The 19,532-nt window shown below is 46.9% G+C and overlaps 1 protein-coding gene and 1 pseudogene across 1 annotated transcript in view; both read right to left on the bottom strand.

Annotated features, from left to right (window-relative positions):
- The window catches only part of LOC148148897 (uncharacterized), a 92,528-nt pseudogene extending 89,399 nt beyond the window's left edge, over positions 1-3,129 (bottom strand).
- Positions 3,130-3,714: 585 nt separating this feature from the next.
- The window catches only part of LOC122553153 (immunoglobulin superfamily member 3-like), a 76,812-nt gene continuing 60,994 nt past the window's right edge, over positions 3,715-19,532 (bottom strand). Inside the window, exons 8-13 of the mRNA XM_087991034.1 lie at positions 16,449-16,599; positions 14,306-14,349; positions 11,389-11,462; positions 7,246-7,287; positions 6,020-6,062; positions 3,715-4,162 (exon numbers count right to left, since the gene is read on the bottom strand). Of these exons, the coding sequence (XP_087847160.1) occupies positions 6,021-6,062; positions 7,246-7,287; positions 11,389-11,462; positions 14,306-14,349; positions 16,449-16,599 (353 nt within the window). The 3' untranslated portion in view covers positions 3,715-4,162; position 6,020. The remainder of the gene's footprint in view (positions 4,163-6,019; positions 6,063-7,245; positions 7,288-11,388; positions 11,463-14,305; positions 14,350-16,448; positions 16,600-19,532) is intronic.

Here is a 19,532-nt window from a genome sequence, read left to right as displayed (position 1 = left end):
CTTTCCTGGCTAACTTGTAACTCTCAGGTGCCCTAACTGAGCCATCACATCTCATCCTAACATAAGCCTTCTTCTTCATCTACACAAGAGATTCAACTTTCTTAGTAAACCACGCTGCCCCCGCACCCCCCCCCCCCCCGACGCTCGACAACTTCCTCCCTGCCTGACATGTACAAACTTCTCAAGGACCACAGCAGCTATTCCTTGAATAAGCTCCACATTTCAAATGTGCCCACCCCCTGCAGTTTCCTTCCCCATCCTGAGCATCCTAAATCTAGCTGAATCGTATTGTAATTGCCTTTCCCTCAGCTATAACTTTTGCCCTAGGGTGTATACCTATCCCTTTCCATCACCAAGGTAAACATAACCAAATTGTAGTCACTATCAACAAAGTGCTCACCTACCTCTAAATCTGACAGCTGGCCGAGTTCATTACCCAGTACCAAATCTAATGTGGCCTCAACCCTTATTGCCATGTCTACATACTGTGTCAAGAAATTTTCCTGCACACATTGGGCTTGCATGTCCACTGCGGAGTAGGAGGGAGAGTTAAAGTGTTCGGCCACGGGAAAGTGTGGTAGTTTGGTGCATGTGTCCCAGAGATTTTCTCTGAAATGGTTCACAAGTAGGTGTTCTCTCTCCCCAATGTAGAGGAGTCCACATCGGGAGCGGCAGGTAGAGTAGGTGACGTGTGTGAAAGTGCAGGTAAATCTCTGCTGAATGTGGAAGGATCCTTTGAGGCCTTGGATGGAGGTTAAGGGGGAGGTGTGGGTGAAGGTTTTGCACTACTTGTGGTGGCAAGGGAAGGTACCGGGAGTGGGGGGTGGGTTGTTTTGGGGCACAGAAAGGGAATCACAGAAGGAATGTTCTCCCTGGAACACAGATTGGGGTGGGGACGGATTTATATCCCTGGTGATGGGGTATGTTTGTAGGTTGTGGAAATGGTGGAGGATGACACGATATATCCGGAGTTTGAGGGTGTGGAAGGTGAGGAGTAGGGGATCGAGCATATGGGAGGGGATATTGTGGTCTTTGAAGAAGGAAGCCATCTGGGATGTTCTACTGTGGAATTTGTCCTCCTGGGAGCAGGTGTGGCAGAGGCGGAGGAATTGGGAATAAGGGATAGTGATTTTACAGAGGGCAGGCTGGGAGTAATCCAGGTAGTTGTGGGTGTCATTGGGTTTGTACTGTACGTCCATGTTGAGTCGGTCACCGGAAATGGTACTGGAGAGGTCCAGAAGGGGAGGAAGGTATCTGAAATGGTCCAGGTGAGCTTGAGGTCGGGGTGGAAGGTTTTAGTGAAGTTGATGAAATGCTCAACCTCCTCATGGGATCACATTGTGGTGCCGGTACAGTCATCGATGTAACGGAGGAAAAGGTGGGGAATAGTGCTGGTATAGCTACGGAAGATAGACTGTTCCACGTAGCCGATGAAGAGGCAGGCATAGCTGGGACCCATGTGGTTGCCCAGTGTACTCTTTTGGTCTGGAGGTAGTGGGAGGATTCAAAGGAGAAGTTGTTGAGTGTGAGGACCAGTTCAGTCAATTGGATGAGAATGTCAGTGAAAGAGGACTGGTTAGATTGGTGTGAGATTAGATTACTTACAGTGTGGAAACAGGCTCTTCGGCCCAACAAGTCCACACTGACCCTCCGAAGAGCTACCCACCCAGACCCATTCCCCTACATTTACCCCTTCACCTAATACTACAGGCAATTTAGCATGGCCAATTCACCTAACCTGCACATATTTGGACTGTGGGAGGAAACTGGAGCACCTGGAGAAAACCCATGCAGACACGGGGAGAATATGCAAACTCCACACAGACAGTTGTCTGAGGTGGGAATTGAACCCGGGTCTCTGGCACTGTGAGATATCAGTGCTAACCACTGTGCCACCATGCTGCCCAGGGTTCCCGGATGATGTGGTTGGAGCCTGTGGGTGGGAGGTCCCCTGAGGTGATTGGGTTTGTGGATGGTCTGGGAGTTAATGGTTTGGTGATGGGAGATGAGGGTGTGTTTGTGAGAGGAAGTAGCGGAGAGCTTGGAGGCCTTTGTCAAGGCGGATGGATGTGTACCGGGACTGGATGTCTATGGTGAAGGTGAGGCACTGGGGCCAGGGAAATTAAAGTCATGGAGGAGTTGGAGTGTGTGGGTGATGTCCCCAACATAGGTGGGGCGTGTCTGTACCAAGGGGGAACAGGGTGTTGTCAAGGTATGCATGGATGTGTTCAGCAGGGAAGGAGCAGGCTGAGACAACTGGTCAACCGGGGCAGTCAGGTTTGTGAAGTTTTGGATAGAAGGTAGACCCAGGCAGTGCAGGGTTCCCGGATGATGCGGTTGGAGCCTGTGGGTGGGAGATCCCCTGAAGTGATTGGGTTTGTGGATGGTCTGGAAGTTAATGGTTTGGTGATGGGAGATGAGGTTGTGCTTGAGGGGGCAACAGGAGGAGGAGTCCATGAATTGGCGCTTGGCTTCACGGTGTAGAGGTCAGTGCACCAAACTACCACTGTACTCCTTTTCTCTGCTGGTTTGATGGTGAGATTGAGGTTGGAGTGAAGGGAGTGGAGGACTGCACATTGGGAGGGTGAAAGGTTGGACTGGGTGAGGTGAGCAGACAGGTTGATGCAGTCAATGTCCAGGCTGCAGTTGGAAATGAAGAGATCAAGGGCAGGTAAGAGATCAGCATGGGGAGTCAAGGTGGGTGGGTTGCTTTGGAGGTGGGAGAAGGGGGTCCTTGGAGGGTGGGTGGGAGTCCTGATGGAAAATGTAATCATGGAGTCAGAAGTGGAGGCAGTGGAATTGTTCGATTTTGCAACGTGTGTACAATTCATTGAACCAGGAGCATAGGGGGAATGAAGGTGAGGCCTTTACTGAGGAATGATCATTCATGGTCAGTGAGGAAGTGGACAGGGGGATGGTGAGATGGGAGATAGTTCATGGTGTGGGGCTGGAGGTGAGAGGTGTGACCTTGTGTGGGCTGGAGCTGAGAGTGGGGGTGGAGACTCTCTCAAGAGTGGGTGTGGTTATAGCATCATGGGTGATGTCACCAACAGAAATGATGCTCACCCTGAGGTTCAGGGAGTTGGAAGTGGTGCCTTCAGTGGCATCCACAGGGGGCGGAAGTGACATCGCATATGACACATGTGATGCCATCATTGATATTCAGGTGAGTGACGTCGATGGAGGTGGAAGTGGCTGTGGTGGCGTCAGCTACAGGGGCAGAAGTTAAGGAACGTGTGGCGTACGTGATATCATCTTTAAACATCCCAACAAAAGGAAATAAGCTTGATACCATCCAGGACAAAGCAACCGCTTGAATGACACCTTTGAATGTCATCTCCTCCCTCCACCACCGATGCTCAGTAACAGCAGTGTGTACTAGATACAAGATGCATTGCAGAAATTCACCAGATGTCCTTAGACAGCATCTTCTAAACTCACGACCACTTCCATCTAGAAGCACAAGGGGAGCAGATATATGCGAATACCACCCTCTGCAAGTTCTCTTCCAAGTCAGTAATAAAGCCAAGAAAATAGCAAAGAGGAGAAAATGTTCAAATCCATGACCAAGGCTGTTATAGCAAGAGACTTTGAAATCTCAGTGCAGACAGACAGAGTCACCAAGGTTTTGTGAAAATGAAAGTATTAATGACACATTGATTATCTTGTTGACAAAACAACAAGCAATGAGGAGAAAGGGCGATCTATCGATGTGGTACATTTTTATTTCTAAAGCACATCAGAGGTTATGCTGTCCAACAACAGCTCACATTGAAGGGAGGATCATTTTATCATGAATAGAGGATAGATTTACAACAACAAGCAGCAATGATAAATGAGTTGTTTCGGGCTGTAACTAGCGAAGCCTACCTTTCACTTGTTCATGGATATTGGGCATTAATAACGAGCCAGCATTTGTTGGCCATTCCAAAGTGCCCAGAGAGGAGACATACATTAATCAAATTAAACTGTGCTTCTGGAGTCAGAGACTGTCACAGGGTCAGTGCTGAGGCCTCAACTATTTACAATTTCTATCAATGAGTGTGTATAGTCTGGGAACAGTGTCCCGCAGTCAGCATCTGATAATCCTTATGTTCCAGGACCCAGGTATTGCACAGAAAGATTGATTCTGTAGTTTAGGTTTCAGGAGTTCCTTTAGGGCCTGTCAAATAACATTGAAAATATTATTAATTTCCAAAATTAATCTTTCATCAAATGCAGCAACAAAAGATAATTTCACATGTACTGGGTTATTTCAGGAGATAACTCAGTGATTCGTGCCTGGGAGCTCCCAGCCTTGTCTCACTAGCCAGTGGGGAATGTATATATCCCAGAGACAATGTCAGTCAAGGCTGCAGTTGGTCACAACACCTCAGGGTTATGAAGGGAAAATTGGAAAAGTATGTGTGTGTGTGTGTATGTGTGTCTCAGACATGACCACTAATGACCTGTGATCACATTGCACTCACTGCCCACTGTCAGTTCATACCATCACCAGGGTAACAAAAGATGGTCAATAAAAGCTGGTGCAGACAACCACACCCACATCCCCAGAATGATTACAATAAACACAGGGCCATGTTGAGTGATGGTTTATTTTTTATTCATTCATGGGATGTGGATGTCACTGACTGGGCCAGCATTCATGACCCATTCCTGAATTGCCCCTTGAACTGACTGTCTTGTTAGTGCCATTTCAGCGGGTTGTTTAGACTCAATTACATTGCTGTGGTTCTGGAGTCACATATAGACCAGCCCAGTTATAAGCAACAGGCTTTTCTCCCTGACAGATGCGTTCATTAAATGGGAAGTCATCGATAACCACTGACCAGGTTTCAATGGTCACCACGACGCTGGATTTTTAATTCCACTTCATTGGTTGTTGTGTTCAGTCACACAGTTAGTGGGTCAGGGGAGGTGTATGAGATATGGAGGACTCAATGAATGACAGGACACAAGGAATCTCAGGGGGATAGAGGGAGCTTGGGGAGTTTGTCCATAGTTAAAAGGAGTGGCTGGACAGGCTGGGAGTTTTTCACTGGAGCGTAAGACATTGAGGGGGTGACCTTAAAAATCAGGAGGAACATAGATAGGGTGAAGAGCAAAGATTGTTTCCTGAGGGTAAGGGATGCAAAACTAAGGCGCATATTTTTAAGGTGACTGGAGCAAGATTTAAAAGGGACCTGTGGAGCAATATATTCACACGGAGGGTGGTTCATAAGTGGAATGAACTGCCAGAGGAAATGGGAGATGCAGGTACAATTGCAACATTTAAAAGACATTTGGATAGGTACATGAACAGGAAAGATTTTATTGGAGATGGGCCAAACACACACAAATTGGACGAGATTAGTCTGGGAAAGTGGTTGGAATGAACGAGTTAGATCGAAGGTCTATTTCTGTGCTGTATGATTCCATGAATCTGTGGAAGGCCGGAGGTTTAGAGGGGATTTGACGAAAGGTGAGAATATAGAATTCACTGCCTGGGAGAGTAGTTGAGGTGAGAAACCTCAACCTTCAAAACTAAGTTGGATAAGCAATTGCAATGATGTAATATTCAAGGCTGTGAACGTAGTGGTTGAAGTTTGGACTAGTGGACGTTTAGTGTAATGATTGATGGAACAGACTCGATGGGCTGAAGGGTCTCTTTTGGACTGAATGATTCCATGATTTCATATGGTGATGACATCATCATTGCATCATAGCCTGTGACCTGAGAGTACAAAGATCTCTGACTCCATCTTGTATCAGATCACATGAAGCATGGGATTTACTGGAAATAATCCTGCTCTGTGTATCCCAATTGCTAATGTTAATCTGGACATTGACAAGACTGAGGAAGGTCATGTTTGCATATAACATGAGTCTCCTCCAATTTTTCCAGCAGCTGTACATAATAGTAGCGTTCAGACTCATGAATAACAAAATCCCCACACCCAGATTCTCATGTTCTTGGAGACAGTATAAACATTGCTGCATCAGGTAAACAACCCTGTCAGAGGCAAAACTAGAAACATACCTTAAAGCTCACTGTAAATAGAGCGATCCCATTGCTGCAATGGCTAACAGGAAAAAGAGAAATGTTAAAACCAGTGATGGCTTATTTAGAAATATTTCACATTCGAACAATATTTACTGCTCATGGGCAAAAGGGATTTCCATCCCTGGAACCAGATCCATGTTAACAGCCTCCTTCATTCATTGGTGTCAGCTCAGTGGAAAAACATTTGTTTTTGAGACTGGAGAGTTTGGATTGAAAGTGGAGTCCTGAGATGTGATTGTACCATCCAGGCTGCTCCCTCAGTACAGTACAGAGGCAGTGCAGCACTGTCAGCAGGACAGGCTTTTCAATGAGATGTCACACTGAAACCCTGTCTTCCCGAGCAGGAATACAAATGATCTTTTTGGTAGAATCCACTTTCCTAAAAGGGTTGTTAATCTGTGGAATTCTCTCTCCAAAAAAGTTGATGATGTTCCATCACTGACAGCATTTCAGGTTGGAATGGACAGACCTTTGGTTTCTCTGAGAATGTCTGGAATATGAGGAGCAGGTGGGAAAGTGGATTTGGGACAGATTATTCACCAGGACGTGTATTCAATGGTGGAGCAGCTTGGAGGAGCTGTCGGCTGTACACTTGCTCTTATTTCTTATGTTCTTATATTCTAAAGCAACATTGTTCTCCAGTGACCTTGCTGTGTTTATATCAGTTGCTCTCTTTCTGATAACAGTGACCACACCTCAAAGGCACTTCAGTCATTGTAACGACTCCTCAGCCATGCTGGGGTTGTGAGTGGAGTAATATAAATGGAAGAACTTTTTTCTTCTGAGAATTGTTGAATGCAGTGATGACAATAGTTGGCTCCTGAGGTTGGCAGTGACTGAGGAGACCAGTGATTGGCTTTGAGGGAAGAAGTGATAGCAGGGAGCCAGTAGGGCCAAGTGGCAGAGAATGAGACTTGAACTTGGAGGGTCCAGGAGGGGCTCAGTGTCTGGTGGTCTGACCCTGGGATTGGAAAGCAATGAGCTCAGAGAGTGGAGAACAGAAAAATCTCAGTAATCGAGTTGGGAATCCAATATGGTGAACATTCCTATTTGCTAGAAACTGAGCCCATTCCCACTGATGATGATTGGTGAATAGAAATGACAGTCAAATGAAGGGACCAATGGAAACTCAGAAGGAGAGCTCTTTGGGAATAGGGTGAATATTGTAAAGCCAAACGTTAATTGCAGTACTAGATATTTACCATGTAGGTTGAGTCAGAATCTGCTGGAGAATCCTTCACATTCTGTAATAAGAAGGAAACAATAAATATTGTGTTCAGTAATCATTATAAAATGAGAGATGACTGAATGCTGATTAGACAGAGGCAGGAATTAGTCTTGAAACATATCTATTTTCATGAAGGTGACTGATTTGGCAAACAGTTTCTGTCAGTGGACAGCTGACAATACAGCTGAGTGGAAGAGGAATATAGCTCCCAGAGAGAAGTACATTCCAGAAGGAAAATCAGGAATACTTGGACCTTAACATCCCGGTCAGACTCAACCTTGATTCTGAATTACACAAAGCAAGTTGGACCAGTATGTCTCATTTGGTAATTTGAGTGATTTAGTTTTCCTGCTGAAGGATCAGTTGCTGGTCACCATGAGGGATAATTGGCGATGAGCCATGTTAAGTTGCTCTCCAATAACCCCTTATGAGTGTCTGAGAGATGATGTAGGGATCTGGAATCAGTTGTCCTGGTTTCTCTCTGGAGACATGAGCTGTCAAGGAGTGGAAATGTTTTTATGTTTTGTATTTTTAAGTGTGGACTGAAATGGAAAATTAACTGGTTTAGAATCCAGAGATTGTTAATGGATTCCTGCATTTTATGAAATCAAGTAACCTGACTCTCATTGTAAGTGTTGTTTACACAGCTTCCTATTGGGGCAGTAGTGGGAGAGGGTTTACAGAGGAGGTCGGGCAGGAGTGTGGAGAGAGAGAGGGAGTCAGGATGGGAGGGAGGGGATGGGGCAGGAGGACAAGTAATAGTGGAGTTCAAACCAACAGCATGTAGCTGATTAGTCTGTGAACCCATGACCAGGTATTTATAACAAAAGACTTCTGCATTCCAATAACAATGTGAGTAGCTCACAGTGAGCTGAACAGGTTTGAGACTGTTACAAGATACAGAGAATTCATCAGATCTCCACCAGGTCAGGAGCTGTCTCTCTGTTCTCTGCAGTAAACAACCCTTTAACCCTGAAGAAAGGCAGCTGATTTCTCCTTCAGCAATTCCTGTTGGCTGCAATGTCTAATGAATCAGTCAGCGAGCTGCTGTGGGTTGAGAAATTGTGAAATATATTGTCACATGTATGTCAATATAAAATACGGTGAAATGTGTGTGCCATTGCTATATATAAGTGCTGTTCACATTAACTTCAAATAAAAATAAAGAAAAGAGAACTTTAAAAAGACCACAAACTTTGCTTCACTAATGCTACAGCATGCTGTCAAGAGTGTCCCCCTCCAGGCTTCCCAACCCACACTGCACCCCTGAGAGTGTCCTGCTCCAGGCTTCCCAACCCACACTGCACCCCCGAGAGTGTCCTGCTCCAGGCTTCCCAACCCACACTGCACCGCCAAGAGTGTCCCACTCCAGGATTCCCAACCCACACTGCACCCCCGAGAGTGTCCTGCTCCAGGCTTCCGAACCCACACTACACCCCCGAGAGTGTCCTGCTCCAGGCTTCCCAACCCACACTGCACCGCCAAGAGAGTCCCACTCCAGGCTTCCCAACCCACACTGCACCGCCAAGAGTGTCCCACTCCAGGATTCCCAACCCACACTGCACCGCCAAGAGTGTCTTGCTCAGGGCTTTCCAACCCAAACTACACCCCCTAAAGTGTCCCACTCCAGGCTTCCCAACCCACCCTGCACTCCCTAGAGTGTCCCACTCCAGGCTTCCCAACCCACCCTGCACCCCCTAGAGTATCCCCTCCAGGATTCCCAACCCACACTGCACCTCCAAGAGTTTCCTGCTCAGGGCTTCCCAAACCACACTGCACCCCCGAGAGTGTCCTGCTCCAGGCTTCCCAACCCACACTGCACCCCCGAGAGTGTCCTGCTCCAGGCTTCCCAACCCACACTGCACCCCCGAGAGTGTCCTGCTCCAGGCTTCCCAACCCACACTGCATCCCTGAGAATGTCCCACTCCAGGCTTCCCAACCCACACTGCACCCCCGAGAGTGTCCCACTCCAGGCTTCCCAACCCACACTGCACCCCCGAGAGTGTCCCACTCCAGTCTTCCCAACACACACTGCACCCCCGAGAGTGTCCTGCTCCAGGCTTCCCAACCCACACTGCACCCCCGAGAGTGTCCTGCTCCAGGCTTCCCAACCCACACTGCACCCCCAAGAGTGTCTTGCTCAAGGCTTTCCAACCCAAACTACACCCCCTAAAGTGTCCCACTCCAGGCTTCCCAACCCACCCTGCACTCCCTACAATGTCCCACTCCAGGCTTCCCAACCCACCCTGCACCCCCTAGAGTATCCCCTCCAGGATTCCCAACCCACACTGCACCTCCAAGAGTTTCCTGCTCAGGGCTTCCCAATCCACACTGTACCCCCGAGAGTGTCCCGTTCCAGGCTTCCCCACCCACACTGCACCCCCGAGAGTGTCCCGCTCTGGGCTTCCCAACCCAAACTGCACCCACTAGAGCGTCCCACTACGGGTTTCTCCACCCACACTGCTCTCCCTAGAGTGTTCCCGCTCCAGACTACCCAACCCACACTTCACCCCCTAGAGTGTCCCACTCTGGGCTTCCCAACCCACATTGCACCCCCTACAGTGTTGCGCTCCAGGCTTCCCAACCCACACCGTGACTCCCAGAGTATTCCATTCTGGTCTTCCCAACCCATGCTGCACATCTTGGAGAGTCCCATTCTGGGCTTCCCCACTACACTATGCTGCCAAGAGGACTCCAGTACTTGCACGCTTTTCATGTGAACTGAAGAATTTGCATCAATTACAAGAGATTCCACTTTCTCATCGTGCAGTTGGTGTGGGACCAGGTAGTAGCACATCATGTGGGTTTATGCATATCATCCTCAGAAGAAAATATCTGAAAAGTAAGGTAGGAGGAAGATGAAGGGTTCTCACCAGAGCGTAGACTGTGTGAATCAGTGTGAATCAGTCAGGGAGCCGCTGTCAGTGTGAATCAGTCAGGGAGTCACTGTCAGTGTGAATCAGTCAGGGAGTCACTATCAGTGTGAATCAGTCAGGGAGCTGCTGTCAGTGTGAATCAGTCAGGGAGTCACTGTCAGTGTGAATCAGTCAGGGAGTCACTGTCAGTGTGAATCAGTCAGGGAGTCACTGTCAGTGTGAATCAGTCAGGGAGTCACTGTCAGTGTGAATCAGTCAGGGAGTCACTGTCAGTGTGAATCAGTCAGGGAGTCACTGTCAGTGTGAATCAGTCAGGGAGTCACTGTCAGTGTGAATCAGTCAGGGAGCTGCTGTCAGTGTGAATCTGTTCCCCCGTGCCTCCTGTAAATAAGCAAAAGCATCTGGAGAAGGAAGATTGAGAAATAGCATCTGAGCAGCAGAAGAATCAAGTTAGAAATCCATGTGGACCCAATCTTTCCCTCGGTCCATAATACCAATGTTTTTTTTATCTGTCTCTGTCATTCTGTGTGTGTGAAAGAGGGAGTTTATTTGAGGGTATGAGTTTTAACTGTAAGGTTATATGTCATTGTTTCCCTGTAACTAGATTCTATTGCTGTGTAAGAAATAGGTACTCGTGTTAAGGAGAGAAACCTGGTCTGTGCATTCTGTCACCCTGGGTCTAAAGGATAGGAAAATGAGGGACTTGCATGTGGTTTGTAAAAATTTTTAAAGTTTGTGACTAGTCCATTAATAGCTGGCCTCCATTTCCAGCGTGTTACCTCAGTGATGTGTAACAAAGGGCTTAAGACAAAAGGTTGGCTGTGTAGGAGAAATTGATTTGGAATCATAAGTTGAACATGACACCATGGGCGGCACGGTGGCACAGTGGTTAGCACTGCTGCCTCACAGCGTCAGAGACCCGGGTTCAATTCCCGCCTCAGGCGACTGACTGTGTGGAGTTTGCACGTTCTCCCCGTGTCTGCGTGGGTTTCCTCCGGGTGCTCCGGTTTCCTCCCACAGTCCAAAAGATGTGCAGGTTAGGTGAATTGGCCATGCTAAATTGCCCGTTAGTGTTAGGTAAGGGGTAAATGTAAGGGTATGGGTGGGTTGCGCTTCGGCGGGGCGGTGTGGACTTGTTGGGCCGAAGGGCCTGTTTCCACACTGTAAGTAATCTAATCTAATCTAATCACCAGTTCCTCCTTGTTCCAGAAACATGTACAATGAAGAACAGTGAAGCTCACCCATCTGTGTCCTGTTGAAGGAGGGTTTCTGTAAGCTCCAGGGCGACACTGGTCACCAGCTGCTGTCAGTGAGTCTGTGAGACAAATAATCAAATATCACAAATAGGCAGCTGGGATGTTGTGGAGAACATTCCCCATAATGACCACATCTTTATAATTGTCTTTATTGTGGATTGGGGAACAAAATCAGAAAAGGATATTACTTTAAATGAAGGAAACTACAGAAGGAGATGGAAAAGACTGGCACCTGGCTTTCTCGAAGAGTGTGGAGCTGGAAAAGCACAGCTGGTTAGACAGCATCCAAAGAGTAGGAGAATTGATGTTTCAAGAATAAGACCTTTATCAGGAATGAGGCTTGTGGGCCAAGGAGGCTGAGAGATAAATGGGAGGCCAGTGGGGTTGGGGTGAAAGGAGCTGGGAATGCGAAAGGTAATTGAAGATGGGGTAAAGATGATCGGTTGGAGAGGAGGGTGGAGCAGATAGGTGGGAAGGCAGATGGATGGGTAGGTCTGTTCAAGAGGGCAATGCCCAGTTGGAAGGTTGGGACTAGGATTAGGCTGAGGGAGGGGAAATGTGGAAACTTGTGAAATCCACATTGATCCTTTGTGGTTGGAAGGTGCCAAGGTGGAAGATGAGGCATTCTTCCTGCAGGTGCTGGGTGGCTAGGGTTTGGTGATGGAGGAGGCCAGGACCTGCATGTCCTTGGTGGAGTGGGAAGGGGAGTTAAAGTATTTGGCCACAGGGTGGTGGGGTTGTTCAGTGTGGGGGCCCCAGAGATGTTCAGGGGAAACCACATCGGGTGCAAGAGATGCAGTAAATGACATTTGTGGAAGTACAGGTATGAGGAAGGATCCTTTTGGGCCTTGGGCGAAGGTGAGGGGGGAGGTGTGGGCACAGTTTTTGCACTTCTTGGTTTGGCAGTGAAAGATGCCGGGAGAGGAGGGTGGTTTAGTGGGGTGCATGGGCCTAACAAGGGAGTCGGGGAGAGAATGGTCTCACCGAAATGCAGATAATGATGGGGACGGAAATATATCCCTGGTGGTGGGGTCTGTTTGTAGGTGGTGGAAAAGACGGGGAATGATGCAATGTATCCAGAGATTGGTGAAGTGGAAGGTGAGGATCAGGGGGGTTTTGTCCTTATTGCAATTGGATGGGTGGGTTTCAAGGACAGAGGTGTAGGCAGTGGAGAAGATGCACTAGAGAGTATCATCAATCATGTGAGAGGGGAAATTTTGGTCTTTGAAGAGGGAGGCCGTCTGGTTGGAGCAAGGACAGAACCTCCCTGCTCTTCACCTTCCACCCCACCAACCTCTGGATACATCACATCATGCTTTGCCATTTCCGCCACTCACAAACAGACCCCATCAGAGTTATATTTCCCTCCCCACCACTGTCTGCAACTCTGAGACATCATTCCCTCCACAACTCCCTTGTTAGGTGCATGGCCCCCACCAATCGACCCTTCCCTCCCAGCAACTTCCCCTGCTATTGCAAGAAGTGCAAAATCTGTACCCACACCTTGTCCCCCACCTCCATTCAAGGCCCCAAAGGATCCTGCCATATCTGACAGAGATTTACCTGTACTTCCAAGCACATCATCTATTTCATCCGTTGCACACAATGTGGTCTCTTCTACTTCGGGGAGACAGGACACAAAATTTCAGATCATTTCAGAGAAAAGCAATGGGAGACCCATACTGACCAATCCCACCAAAGGACATGCAGATCCTGGGCCTCCTCCATTACTAAAACCTAACGACCTGATACCTGGAGGAAGAACGCTGTGGGATCCGCCAACCACACAGAATCACGATGGATTTAACAGTTTCTCCATTTCCTCTCCCCCACTGTATCCCAGACCCCACTTTCCAATTCAGCACCACTATTTTGAATGGTCCTACCTGTCCATCTTTCTTCCCACCTATCTGCTCCACCCTCCTCTCCAACCTGTTACCTTCACACCCCACGTTCATCTATCTATTGCATTCCTGTTATCTTCCCCCCAACCTCACCCCCCTCCCATTTATCTCTCAGACGCCCTGTCCACAAGCCTCATTCCTGATGAAGGGCTTATGCATGAAACATCGACTCTCCTGCTCCTCAGATGCTGCCTGACCTGCTGTGCTTTTCCAGCACCCCACTCTTCGACTCTGATCTCCAGCATTTGTAGTCCTCAATTTCTCTCACCTCAATTTCTGTCCCACCATCTGGCTTCAGAATACATTAATATTCTGTGATTTAATCTGGTCAAGCAAAATCTAATCAAGTTGAGTCCGCATTGCTTCATGAAAGGAAAACTGTGTCTAATTCATTACAGTTTTAACAGGAAGTCCCACTAGAATGGATGGACATTAGCTCCACACTTCAGGCTCTCTGTCTGTATTCCTGATGAAGGGCTTTTGCCCGAAACGTCGATTTTACTGCTCCTCGGATGCTGCCTGAACGGCTGTGCTCTTCCAGCACCACTAATCCTGAATCTGGTTTCCAGCATCTGCAGTCATTGTTTTTACCTAGAACTGGTAATGTGTTTTATTTAGATTTTCAAAAGATATTCAATAAAGAATGGTTCTGAATGGGGTATAACAGATGTCAAAAGGTCTGTATCTGTTAGCTGGTGGACTACAGGAGTCTGTTTCTGTGTCTGAAATTCCAAGCATTTTTGGGGTCGCCGTTTACAGCATTGCCGTCCTGAGGGGTAGGTTCAAGCTGCAGCTAAAAGCCCAGGGGGAACCTACCACCTTCATTCTGTTGGCTGTGTGTTCACCACCTTTCATGGTCAATTCTGTTCATCAGACAACTGACCTGCTCTAACCATTTGCTTATTAATCACATCAGGAATCTGACTATAAAATGGAAATTTGGAACAGAGAGAAATACCAGCCAAATATTGCGGTAATGATGGAATTAGTTTGCTTACCATTTACATTTTCATACACAGCATTCTGGTCTTCAACAGGGCTCCTAAATAAAAGCTACATATTAGATTTATTTACCATAGAACAACATTGTAATCTTCACACTCTCGAGGCTAATGGATTTTACACTTTTCATCGTGAACTTTTGAGACTAGCTTCGAGGTGAAAGGATGACCTCACAACTTTGAACATTTGTTAAAAAGAGCAGAATTTGTGTGAACAACAAGTGAAAGAATTTGAACAAAGGGTAGTGATAAACGGCTCCATTTCGGAATGGCAGGCAGTGACCAGTGGGGTACCGCAGGGATCCGTGCTGGGACCACAGCTTTTTACAATATATGTTAATGATATAGAAGATGGTGTCAGCAATAACATTAGCAAATTTGGCAGGGTGAAAAGTGATGGCAGGGTGAAAAGTGATGAGGATGTTAGGAGATTACAGGGTGACCTGGACAAGTTAGGTGAGTGGGCAGATGCATGGCAGATGCAGTTTAATGTGGATAAATATATGGTTATCCACTTTGGTAGCAAGAACAGGAAGGCAGACTACTACCTCAATGGAATCAATTTATGTAAAGGGGCAGTACAGAGAGATCTGGGTGTTCTTGTACACCAGTCAATGAAGGCAAGCATGCAGTACAGCAGGTAGTGAAGAAGGCTAATAGCATGCTGGCCTTCATAACAAGAGGAATTGAGTATAGAAGCAAAGAGGTGCTTCTGCAGCTGTACAGGGCCCTGGTGAGACCACACCTGGAGTACTGTGTGCAGTTCTGGTCTCCAAATTTGAGAAAAGACATTCTGGCTATTGAGGGAGTGTAGCGTAGGTTCACGAGGTCAATTCCTGGAATGGCAGGATTACCTTACACTGAAAGACTGAAGCGACTGGGCTTGTATACCCTTGAGTTTCGAAGACTGAGAGGGGATCTGATTGAGACGTATAAGATTATGAAATGATTGGACACTCTGGCAGGAGGAAACATATTTCCACTGATGGGTGAGTGCCGAACCAGAGGACACAGCTTAAAAATACGGGGTAGACCATTTAGGACAGAGCTCAGGAGAAACTTCTTCACCCAGAGAGTAGTGGCTGTGTGGAATGTTCTGCCCCAGAGGGCAGTGGAGGCCCACTCTCTGGATTCATTTAAGAAGGAGTTGGATAGAGCTCTCAAAGATAGTGGAATCTAGGGTTATGGAGATAAGGCAGGAACAGGATACTGATTGGAATGATCAGCCATGATTATATTGAATGGCGGTGCAGGCTCGAAGGGCTGAATGGCCTACTCCTGCACCTATTGTCTATTGTCTATTGTCTAACAAAATCACAGGGCATTCTGGGAAAGTTGGCAAAGTTGTTGTTGTTTCCAACTGTGGAAGGGAGAGATTTCTTCAAGAAATTTGTTGCACTTCCATGTTGCTTCAGACTGAGAAAATACTGAGGGAGAAAACTGCTCCAACTCACTGGGATGCTGCCTGGGATAAGCACATGCAAATCTGAATATAGACTTCAGAATGTTGTTATATCTTTTGGAAGGACACAGATTGCAGGGCTGCAATCAAAGTCTTAAAAACTCTTTCAAAGGGCAATGAATGAGATGGCAGCAGACAATTGAGGGAATGAAGAACAAGGCATTGTGGATACAAAATACAACAGAAAATCTTGAGTCCAGACACTGAGGAAATCTATTCATCCAGAGGGTGGAGAGGCTCTGGGAGTCAATCTTGTGACTGTGGGAGGAAACCGGAGCTCGGAGGAAACCCACACAGACATCGAGAGAATATGTAAACTCCATGTTGACATTCGCCTGAGGTAGGAATCAAACCCAGGTCCCTGGCACTGTGAGGCAGCAACATTAACTACTGAGCCACCATGTCCCCCATGCCTGACCCAATCAAAGCTTTCTGACTGTCAACAGCAGGAACCTATGTCCTGGCACTGGAGGACATGTTATACCGGAGATGGAGCAAACTGGCAATGATTTGGCATCTGGATGTGTGGCATGGTCTCGACAGTCACTGACCCATGATTTACAATGGATCTGTGTGCTGCAGTGGAAATATCAGCACTCACTAAAAACAATCATCCCCAATGTCGAAAACAATAACAGTGCAGTGACAGAATCAAACCCAAGAAGAAATGACATTTACCCTTGTGTGGAGTCCTTTACTGATGAGCACAGGTTTCGTTTCCAAAGGTAAAATGTGAGCAGGACAATGCAGATTAAGACAGCGAGGCCCAGAATGGTGCCAATGATTAAAGTGGGATCTGAAGTCCGGGTAATACCATGGGAAGATTCTTCTGTAAAATATTAGAATGTCACACACACAGTCACTTCAGTCTGACAAATGTTCAAGATCGTCAACAACATTAATTTTGAGCTCCTCAGGTTAGGCACCACCCCTTCTGACTCCCCAAAGCTTGCCCACTATCAACAATGCACAAGTCAGAAATGTGATGGAATATTCCCCACTTTGCCTGGATGAGGACAACTCCAACAACACTCAAGAAGCTTAACTTCATCCAGGACAAAGCAGCCCAATTGACTGACACCACATCCACAAACATCCACTCCCTCCACCACTGAATCTCTGCTACACATGATCTGTAAGATACACTGCAGATAATCAGCAAAGATCCTCAGATAATATCTTCAAAATTCACAACCTCCTCCATCTAGAAGGGCAAGGGCAGCAGCTACATGGGAACACCACCCCTGCAATTTCCTCTCCAAGCCACTCCCCATTCAGCCTTGGGAATATCTGGCCTTGATGACCATTCTGCCCTTCCATGATGAAGCACAGCAGACGGGTGCTCCTTTCTCTGGTCACACCAGTGTTCCCTGCCATTGACTTACCAGTTACATTGAGCTGGCTCCCTGCTCCATAGATGTAGCTCCACACACTGCAGCTGTACACAGCAGTATCATTGAGCGTCACATTCACAAGGCTCAGAGTGTAACTGTTCCTGCTGACATTCCTGGAAAGCTGAACACGATCGTGGAAACCCTGGGTCTTGGTGAGGGTGCCATTCACAAAGTGGCTTATCATCCACTCCCTGCTGCTGCCAGGTCGCTGGTAGTGCCAGTGGACATCAGTGTCAATCACACTGGCATTGTACATGGCACACTGGAACTCGGCAGTTTCACCCTCTGCTACCTTGCTGACCACTGGATCCTGAATGAGGACTGGATCAACCAATGGATCTGTTCATTTTGAAGATAAAAAATAGGATTATTGGATTTGTAACATTTTATAAAATCTCCTCCTGGTTAAATGATGATTTGCTGAGGATGAACTGAAGCTTCCTGTGTGGATATTGCTGCTTGTAATTTGAGAAGGAATGATTTGAAACATATCCATCACTGAATGCTTTCCAATTTGCTGCTGTGAATCATTTTGTGAATAAATTATCGAGAGGAGAATTTCACGATGCTCACAGCTGACTGATTTGAATAGTCTGAGCAGCCATTTAAAATGTTTCATTCTCACAGAAAACCAAAAGAATAAAGTCAAAAGTTTCAACAGCCTGCAATCGATTCTCCCTGAGGACACCCTCTCTCATTCACTGTTGTTCCATTCGATTCTATCTCCTAACACTGCAAGGCTGTGGGGAGAGAGCAGGACATTGGCAGTTGGGAATGATGCTCATTTGAAGAGTCAGTGCAGACAGGATGGGCTGAATGGTTTCCTTCTACACTGGTAATTTTCTGTGATTTTCTGATTCTGTCCCTGAGCCAGATAGACCCTGACTGCACTTGCCTGGAATTGAGTCAGTAATGGGCAAAGTGAGGCCCTTCTGATTGGTACCTCAGACTTTCCCTTCCACTCCTGACCTGGGTTATTATCCCAGAGTCGGGGAATCCTTGGAGTCAGGTCCCAAACTCAAACCTGTGACATTGGGCACACTGTTAGAAAGGTCTGGGATCCACACCATCCTCACCTGCAGTCACAGCCTCCTGTCTCTGATCCATGATTCATCTCCAATTCCCAAATCCATGAGGCGGGAGCACCCTCTGGAGAAATGTTTCCAGGGAACTTTCCCCTTCCCTGATGTGACACAATGTCTGCAGCTCAGACTCCAGCTCCTCAACTCGGATCCAAACTTCCTCGAGCTGCAAACCCTTCCTCCAGATGTGTTCACTCTGGATCCCATTGGGCTCAGAGGGGCCTTCATTGAAACCTGTAAGATCCTGAGGAGACTTGACCGGGTTCCTCTTCAGGGAGAATCTAGAACTAGGGTCAGAGTTTAAAAATAAGGGATTGCAGGTTGAAGACAGAGATGAGGAAATGTTTTTCTCAGTGGGCTGTGAGTCGTTGGAATTCCCTTCATCAAAAGACAGTGGATGCAGAATCTTGAAATTTTTTTTAAGGCAGAGGGAGGGAGATTCTTGATGACCCGGGGGTGAAAGGTGACCAGAGATTTGTAGGAACGTACAGTTGAGATTAATATCAGATCATCCATCATTTAATTGAGTGGTAGAGCAGGCATAATGGGCTGAATGGTCTCCTCCAGTTCCTATGTCCCTCTGTCTGGGTCTCTTGGACTAAGGGAATGAATGAAAGTCATAAGGAGAGTAATCCGGTTGGGATGAGGAAGGGTTTAGCTCAGGACAAGGACATCAGAGGGGCAAGTGGGAGCATCATTGAGCAGAACAGGAGCTGCAGAGGATTGTGGGAAATGACAGCCTAAAGACTTGAGAGCTGTAAGTTTGAAATTTCACAGATTACTTACTCACATCTTAATGAGTTCCACTGGAGCCCAGTTTAACCTTTAGTTTAAATGACTTTGAGAAACAGATCCAGTTTTAATGTGGAACTGACTCATGGAAGTGAATGTCTGTGTAATACAACAAGTTTCTACAAAACAACTCCCTTTGTATTCTGTTAAACTCTCCAACTAAAGATAAATACAGGCTGATGGAGTATTGGTGAGCTCCTGTGTGCAGCCTTGGCACCAAACCCTTCACTACATGTGTGGAAGTTAGAAAGTTACAGAGTCATCATTTCCATCTTTTACTTGTTTTTCATGGCATACATTTTCATGACTCAAATGTTAAACATTCCATTGCTAAGAGGACTTATTGAAGTATCAATTGCATGTCTGGCCTCTCACAAAATGAGACAGGATGTCTCAGTAGGGGAGCTGGCTGACTCTCAGAGAACTGAATCCTCTGGAACCATACATGTGGAATCCATTTGCAGCCTTTGGCAAAGGTATTTGTCCTCCCTGGA

This window comes from Chiloscyllium plagiosum, unplaced genomic scaffold (assembly GCF_037043375.1).
Source record: "Chiloscyllium plagiosum isolate Xiang-an unplaced genomic scaffold, Cpla_swu_hap1 HiC_scaffold_10, whole genome shotgun sequence".
Taxonomy (NCBI): Eukaryota; Metazoa; Chordata; class Chondrichthyes; order Orectolobiformes; family Hemiscylliidae; genus Chiloscyllium; species Chiloscyllium plagiosum.
Note: the sequence above shows the minus strand (reverse complement) of the source record. Positions and strands in the feature narration are given on the sequence as shown.